Raw genomic sequence first — 8,167 nt, 5'->3', positions numbered from 1 at the left:
TAATCAGAGTCCCTTTAGATGGGGCAGGAGTGTGATGACTCCAGATAAGAATAAAAATAAACTACACACCCCTTTTAAATGCCACATTTATGTCAGAAAAAAAGACATTGATAAAACATTTCAAACAACACATTTTCACACCATTAATGTGTGTCGCCAATAACCTGTTAAACTCAATGAAAAAAAAATTGGAAGTGGGAGTAAAAAACAAACAAACAAGCAAGATAATGTCGGACCAACCATTTCATATTCTAACTCATAGCATACTGGAACCAGGGCAGCCAATAGAAACATAATACATTGGGAATTGATTATTTTAAATTACTTTATGAAACAGAATTTGGTTTGAATGTACTTTAGGTCAGTGCATCTGAAGTATTAAAGCCAGCACAAAGAGTCATCGCTGGCCTTGACAAGCCAAGACTGTTGTTAGGAGATATCTCGTACTACACACAAGGAGGTTTCTATTTGCAGTATGGCATTTGTTTACAAGTGAATAACACAACCACTCATAAGGTCATTTCAGGTCGTCTTCCACACCGCGTATCCTGTACAGGGTACCGATCCCACGCTGCCCGCACACAACTCATGCGTGTGTACACCAGTCATTATATATGACTGTATTTGAGGAAATACATTAAAAGCCTAGCATTTTACTACATTTCAGTCTTTTCTATTAATCATCTTTCTGTGATAAATGAAAGCTTAGCAACACTGGAAAAACTCCACCAGGTAACAATGTAGTAGTCTTGAACAAGCTTTTCCACTTTTTTTCCTTGTTTTTCTAAATTGAAACTTTTCTTGTTTCTGAATTGAGCAAAAGTGTGAATGTGAGTGTTAATGGCTGTTTGTTTAAATGTGTCCTGCCACTGGCTGTCAACCAGTCGGGGTGTACACAGGCCCAAAGACAGCTTGGATAGGATCTAGCTCACCCCCGTCCCAAATAGGCACTAGCAGTATACAAAATTGATGGTACTGCGGTTATGCAGCATTAAAACTCAAAGCATTTTTGTTGCAGAACAGCATTAGTGTGCATTCTTAACTCCCTTAGCTTCCCCCAACAATGAAATAAAAAAAATACAGTAATGTCAGCCATCATTGCATTGTGTCAGCACAGATGCATGTGCCCAAAAGGGTAAACAATACTATTCTAGTCAGGTTTCTAAAAATCTATTTTCCTTGTCACTCTGTGTTCTAGTCAACCGTCTTTGTGATGTGTAGTTGTATAGTTCTGTTCAGTTTGTCCCTTGTATCCCTGAAGCTGTGTGTTGCTTACTTTCGCTCAGACTCCCAACCTCAATTCCCTCACCGCAACACATATCTTAATATCTTTGTACATTGAGGTCACATTGGATCCACTGCTTGTGTTTTTCTGGACGTGTGAAAGGTGCTTTTCATGCTCTATCAGCTGATGCAGCCATATCGTTTCTTCTCCGGTACCACCATTGTGCGCAGTCAATGACCCCCACACCCCTACTCCCTCCACCATACCAGTACAGACAACAATATTCACCTTCATGAGTTGACAACACTGCACGCATCATATTTTTTTGCTTTTGCTTGTGACCTGAATTCCTCTTTGTAACCTTGACATGGACAATAACACTGAGATATTACAGTGGATCGTAGCCGGCGAGGGATGACTTAGTGTTCTTACACTACCATCCTCACGCTTGTGTACTGGTCCACTGAATAGGCAGAGAACGGTCATTATGTTCATTCAGCCATCACTAATGATACAGCCTATATCAGGTGGCACTCATATTTTCTCTTACCACATGTTGCGTGAGCAGACAACTCATAAAGATAACCATTGCAATGTTTAAAAGAACTCAAATTAGAACACCTGCTGATTGCCTACCACATCATGAAAACTGACCAGCCACAAGTTTGCGACCACTTGCTCAATCTAATGTGATCCAATACAAAAGATAGATCAAAAATGTTACATCGAAAATGAAAATCATTTGGTAACACTATTGCTGTACAGGAGTTAACAGCTTGCAGTGGAGGAGAAATGCACAGTGTCTTTTTGAGGAGTATCTTATAATTTAAAATTAGAAACCATTCTTATTGAAAGCTAACAAAAAATCTCAAGAGACGCTTCTCATCAAAGGTTGACCAGTGAAAAAAACTTCATGATGTTTTTTAGTCGATTGCTTCCATAAATTCTTCAAATAGGTGAAGAGGAGCAGCATGCACTCAATCTAGCGGCAGTACCGTGTTATTATTTGACATCATTCTGACCATTCGGTGTGATTTCGAAATAAATTCACAAAGATTTTTAAGTCAGCCTAAAAGGGACAATTGAACGGGCTGAACATTGGCACTTAAGTGATAGGCCTGTATGGAAAAAAACTATGCAGACGGAAACTTCGCGACGGTTAGGCGGTGCCCAGCTCTGCTAGTAGGGATGTGCATGTGAATTTTGGCAACAATTCATCATTGTTTTCAGGCATTCAGTGATGCTAAAATTTTGTTGTGTCTCCATAGACAGACAGGCGACCTTGGCTGTTAGCCCCCGCTAGCTCTCATAACACCGTCAAGGCAGAATGAGCGTTCGTCCGCTAAACAGATAAGGTTAGCAGAATGAAAATTGGCTTCATGCAATCCAGACATGGGGGTCCGTGTCTTGGGACGCCTGCTGCTGCTCATGCAGTCGAGTAGGAGTAGCTCCATGTCGCCACCAGTCAGTCAGCCAGCCGAAAAGAACTCAACAAGAGCACATGCAGTGTGGAGCCCCAACCATAGCGGGGCAAACGCTACTTCTGTCCAGCCAGAGATTCAGCTCAGCGTCACGATGCGAGTGCGAATTTCGGATAAACAGGTCCTCGACATTAAGCCCCGGAGGTCGACTTGGTGACATTTTCGCACCGCGGGGCGGCGTGCGCTCGCTAATAAGTGTCCAATTCGAGAAAATGGATGGATGGATGGACTTTGAAAAATTCGGACCAGACTTCCAGTGATGCAGGCAACACTTCAGACAAGTGTGGTCGTATAGAGTAACTCATTTTCAGATTGGCGATGGAGCGCGTACCCCAGGTGGACTTCAAGCTAACCCTTATAGATTTAAATTTAACATGTAATGACCCTATGAATAATTCAACTTACGAAAATCCTGTCGGAACGCATTGTGTGTGCATATCTTCAAAGAAAACAGACAGACTTGACAGATACTGCACGTAACATGCTCATTTCTTGCTCTTTTAAAGTCAACCGTGGAAAGGTTAATTTATTTGTGAAATTCGCAGAGGTTAAAGTGGGCCAAAGGAGAGATGGCCACATACATTTTGGGGCAGATCCCTGTTGTTTTGACAATATTTGAATGGACAAATAGTTTCCGGTCCCTCCCGTGACTCCCACCAAGACAGAGGGAGAGAGGTGAGGGGGGCGTGGCCATAGTGGTCATTTCTAATGGGTGTTTCTAATGGGGTTATTTACTGATTTCCCCAAAACAAATAGGTACAATTGAAAATGTGATCCAATGTAATTGTCCTGACTTAAAAAAAAAATGAAAAATTGTGCTTGTTAGTGAAAAATGGAGCTACAATTTCTACTACCTTCAGTGTTAACTTCAGGGCTACCAATTCATACATTTTGATTTTCAAAATGGTGTCTCCTGATCAGAGACATAGCTGATTTGATGTGTAATGTTAACCACACACTGTAGTGGATACGTCATTTGCAAGGGCACAGTGAATGGGAAACTGAGCCCATTCCAAAATTTCAGCTACGGTATCTAGCAGTCACAGCAGCGAAGTTCAAGAGATTCCGACTATCTCACACGTTTTCCTGGCCACAAATTTGTGGAGCACAACGGCATTTCGCAGTCACACCTGCTATAGGCTGTATGAATTGTAAACTGTGAGCGGAGAGCAGGGCCTTGGTTAGCGTGGTAGTTGACATGGCTGACCTCTGTACAGCTGACGTGGGATTAATCCCCTCGATGCACTCTTCACAAACTACCAAATTTGCCCCAAGTCAGCTGGATTAGGCCCCAGCTCCTGCTCTGACCCTGGACAGGATACACAAAATGAATGCATTGACTGCAACCAATTCGAGCTGACTTGGGCGGAAGGCATTGTGCCTCTTAGATGAGTCCATCAGTAACACACAGACATGACACAAACTAGGAAAATGACTTCAGAGAGATTCTGAAGAAATGCCCACCTCTGGAAATATTGCAAGCATTTTTGTTAGTATGTTTTTGCTGCTATAAGAAAAGTAGATCATATTTCTCTTGACTTCTGATTTCCAAACTATTTATCTATCAATTTGTTGCCACAAAGTAATTATATGACGAGGCAGTTATTCATTTATATGGTATCAGAAACCTAAACTGCAGTGTGGCCCACAACAAAAACTAATATGAAATCCCTGCCTTTCATGACTAGGTGTTTGGGTATCATACAGTACATACCGGTATTCTCTGGAGTTGTAATAAAATCCAGTTTGGATGAGCTGGTTTATATATACATACACACACAAATATTCATTTTAATAAATAGTGTGATTTTAAATCCAACCCTGATGTTGTGTTCAATTGTCTTTCACCATCAATCCATCATGTACTGTATCTGCTGTGTACGATCCAAATTCGCGCAATTTCAGTGTCATCAATTTACATAGCATGAATCTCAAACATGTTACCTTTTTTGAAGAAATGCCCGACTGTGCTGCCACTTCAGAATGTAAGACTGAAAAAGAAGTCTGATTGAGGTGTAGCCTAATTATGAAACTGAAACGGTATGTCAGTTCACTTGCTTTTCTCCCCCACTTCCACCATCTACATTTGACGGTGAGGATAAGCAGTCTGAATTCTGAGATGATTCTTCATCACATCCAGAGTCACTGGCCTCATCATCGCTATCACTGTCGTCACTGTCCTGGTCTGACTGTTGCTCTAAAAGGAAATAACAGCAGTGTACCCTGAGCCTCCACTTTGAGGTTCGTGTTTGGTCTAAATGAGCTCTTTACCTTCTAGCAGCTTACTCTGGATCAGAGGGAGGAACTCAGAAGCTTCTGGATGATGTGGTTCATAGATGAGAACTGAAAAGATACAATCGAGTGATTTTATGTGTTGGCAGCACCAGATGGTAAGATGGATGCACTGTTTCGGTACGTACTCATATTGCACAGTCTTTTGGCCTGCTGGAAGTCTTTGTCCGTCAGAGCTTTGAGGAACTGAATGCAGAGATTCTCTTAATGAGCATTCAGGTTCAAGGTTCAAGGCAAGAACGGTCTCAATTCACCTCAATCATCAGTTCCACTGGAACGTCTCTGAGTCTATCTGCATCGTCCTCAGGTTTTTTTCCATATTCATTTTTCTCCCCGGGTGTCGGAAGGGCCTCTGTTGGCGGAGTCGTGTCTTCTAGAAATCATCATCATCATTATTATAATCTTGCAGCATTTCTTTCTCTGTACAGAATTTTGAATTTGCCTCATAGCAACCTGCTGCCGAGCCTGGGGTGTGTGCAAACTTCAGGTTTTGCATTTTCACCTCCTTTCCATGCACGCTCACCCTTCAACTCTGAAAGCAGATTGAAATTTAAACTATATTCAAATATGTATGAGTTTTATTGGTATGAGGAATCCATATGAAAACTTCATATGCATTAATTTGCCAAACAATCAAATCAAATTAGTGGACAATTTATTTTATTTTTCATTCTTGCCTGGACATCACCAAGTCAATATAAATCACTGTGAATAGAATACGGTTAACAGTCTGACAAGCAGCGACAACATGAATGAAGATGTGCAAGGATATTGTTTGGCAAGGACTAATTTCATTGGTTAAAAAAACTACAACAAAAAACAGATATGTTGTTTTGCAAAGATGTCTCACATTACATGTTCATACAATACATGTAAAACAGGAAAGCACTTGCTCGGTTGAGGGAACATTAAGGCAACCATTTAGAAAGTATGCATTTACAAAGAAAATACTGTCATTACAGCTTTCTCCTATAGTTTAAACCTTAAATTAGCTCCTCAAAATGTGATTCATTAACTCATTCAGTACCAGACTTTTTCAGACCCTCTGTGAAATGACATAATGATATGTCATTGGGATGGAATGATTTAAGGAGAATAATAACAATAATAATAAGAATTCCTACAAAAACAACTTGTGGTTTCTGTGGGAAGGAGAGGGTGAATCTGCTTCTAGCACTTCCTGTGTATGTTGAATAATTTGCATGATTTGAGTATTTAAGTAATTCATTAATGACCGTTTCCAAGAATTAATTTGACAATGTCAGCATTGTTATGTTTTGAAGTTTGTTACATAATTCTCAAACAAAATGTTTTGCTAACAGGTTTATGTTTGAAAATGAAGTCAATGCACCCCTATGTTATTGTAATACAGTGAAAATAATTCCAGTATCAGCAGAAGTTGTTTGCATTCAACTTACCAAAAGCTTGTCTATAGTCCATGAAATGTTGACACGTAACTAGGCAATGACGCAGGGAGGTTACCATAACAACAGAACAACTCTTGATTTTTCGACTTAGTACTGCCCCCTATGTTGAAAGAAATACTGCAATTAGGAAAACTATACTCAAATTGCTTCCATATGAGAGGATTTGGCATCACCATGATGGCTGATGGTTGTAAAATACGGATAATCTCCTGAATACTTGTATAAAGTGAAACAGAATACATACATATATATATATATTTATATATATAATCTTTTTTTTTGTTAAATAACTTTTGTTTGTTGTTCCATTTTGGATCTTTTGTCTGTTTTTTTGGCAGGTGCGTGGGTGCTGTCAAGTGCAAATCTGTCACATTTGACTGTGAAGCATTTGTGCCGTTTCCTTGTGGTCACTTGTATTATAACATTAGCTGTCACTTGTATTATAACATTAGATGCCCGTCTTTTGTCAGTGCAAAAACTATATTCAGAAATGTTGACGATAAAACTACAATCCCAGGTTCTCTTTTGACACCCAGATCAAGAGGGTGGTGATGATGGTTTAGTTTATTGCTTGTCAAAACAGGCGGAGGGATTGCTTGTGCAGTGTCGACACAGTGCGGTAGCTTGAGGGATGCCGTTTCTGCAATGACAGCGGGGAAAGTGTGGGTGTGTAAACATGAGTGTGATGCCCCTGACGCAGGCCATCTATGGAAGACCCACAACCACAAGGTAAACTTTTCTTGCGTGGTTTTTGCATTTGTGAAAAGAAAAATATCAACAATCATGTTGATGTACAGTAGAGTAGAGAATATGCTTCAGTGGCATGTTAGAGAGATCTTTAGGCAACTCTGTCGAGCAACTTCATTTCGCCCTCTAATCGCTTTTTGTGTGTATGGGTGTGTGTGTGCGTAGGTGTGTGTGTGTGTGTATACGTGTGACAGAGAAAATGTTTTTGTGAGTGTGGCTAACAGGTTCAGGTCTCAACGCTTGCATCTCTTTGAAAGAGATGTCTGGATGATATATAAACTGACAGACTGACAGAGTGAAGTCTCAAACTTGCCACTGCCGCTCAAAGTTAGCACGTGATTGGCAGGCTTGCTCATTTAGCTGACTGACTGGAGTGTCCTGACTTTAAGCGGGGGTCTTTGTGAGGCGGTGTTGTTTCACTATAGAAGGTCAGACACATACCAATGTCTGACTCCAACCAATCTCAATACAAATAAATGGCAACTGGGCCAACTCCCGCTGCACAGCAAAACTGTGCAAAAATGCAAACAAGGCTACCAAATAAGACGCTCTGATATTGTCATTTGGTTTTAACAGAGCCAAACAACAGCTGGTTAAAAAGTGCACACAAACACATCCACACACAATGACACGCATTTCCATCAGAGCCAGCCACAGACCCACCTGCCATACAAGTTGGAGAAAAAAAAGATGGGGAAATATATTCCAACCAGATGACGTGGTAACAGAATCATTTCACACTTCAGTGATCCTCCACAAATTCTTTGTGTGTGTGAGTGTGTGTGTACGTGCACATATTCCACCCTGCAAGTCTATTAGTGTGCCAGCAGCATATTGTGTACTGCATGTGCCTCCGGAGACTGTTTCACAGGCATTTGCATATGATGAACCCAGAGGCCATCGAGATAGTCAAAGAGAACACAGAAACAAAGGCAGGTTGACACGTCGCAGTCTTGCATGACCTCATCATGTGACTTGTCAAACGTGTATTTCTG

General features: G+C 40.8%; 1 protein-coding gene across 2 annotated transcripts; it reads right to left on the bottom strand.

Moving 5' to 3' along the window:
* Positions 1 to 110: 110 nt before the first annotated feature.
* Positions 111 to 7,870, bottom strand: erich2 (glutamate-rich 2). Of its 2 annotated transcripts, none has more exons than XM_086043288.1 (6): positions 7,836 to 7,870; positions 5,452 to 5,530; positions 5,253 to 5,371; positions 5,127 to 5,184; positions 4,978 to 5,049; positions 111 to 4,903 (listed from the first exon to the last, which is right to left on the bottom strand). In XM_086043288.1, exons 2-6 carry the CDS (start codon positions 5,492 to 5,494, stop codon positions 4,752 to 4,754), a joined length of 444 nt encoding a protein of 147 aa, XP_085899414.1. In that variant the 5' UTR covers positions 5,495 to 5,530; positions 7,836 to 7,870; the 3' UTR covers positions 111 to 4,751. The 2 variants fall into 2 exon arrangements, with proteins under 2 accessions (XP_085899414.1, XP_085899412.1); XM_086043286.1 differs by lacking the exon at positions 7,836 to 7,870 and adding an exon at positions 6,417 to 6,459.
* Between the last annotated feature and the right edge of the window lie 297 nt (positions 7,871 to 8,167).

Source organism: Filicampus tigris, chromosome 10 (genome assembly GCF_054856515.1).
Source record: "Filicampus tigris isolate MCC_2025a chromosome 10, RoL_Ftig_1.0, whole genome shotgun sequence".
In the NCBI taxonomy this organism is placed as follows: Eukaryota; Metazoa; Chordata; class Actinopteri; order Syngnathiformes; family Syngnathidae; genus Filicampus; species Filicampus tigris.
This window is presented reverse-complemented; position numbering and strand designations above follow the sequence as displayed.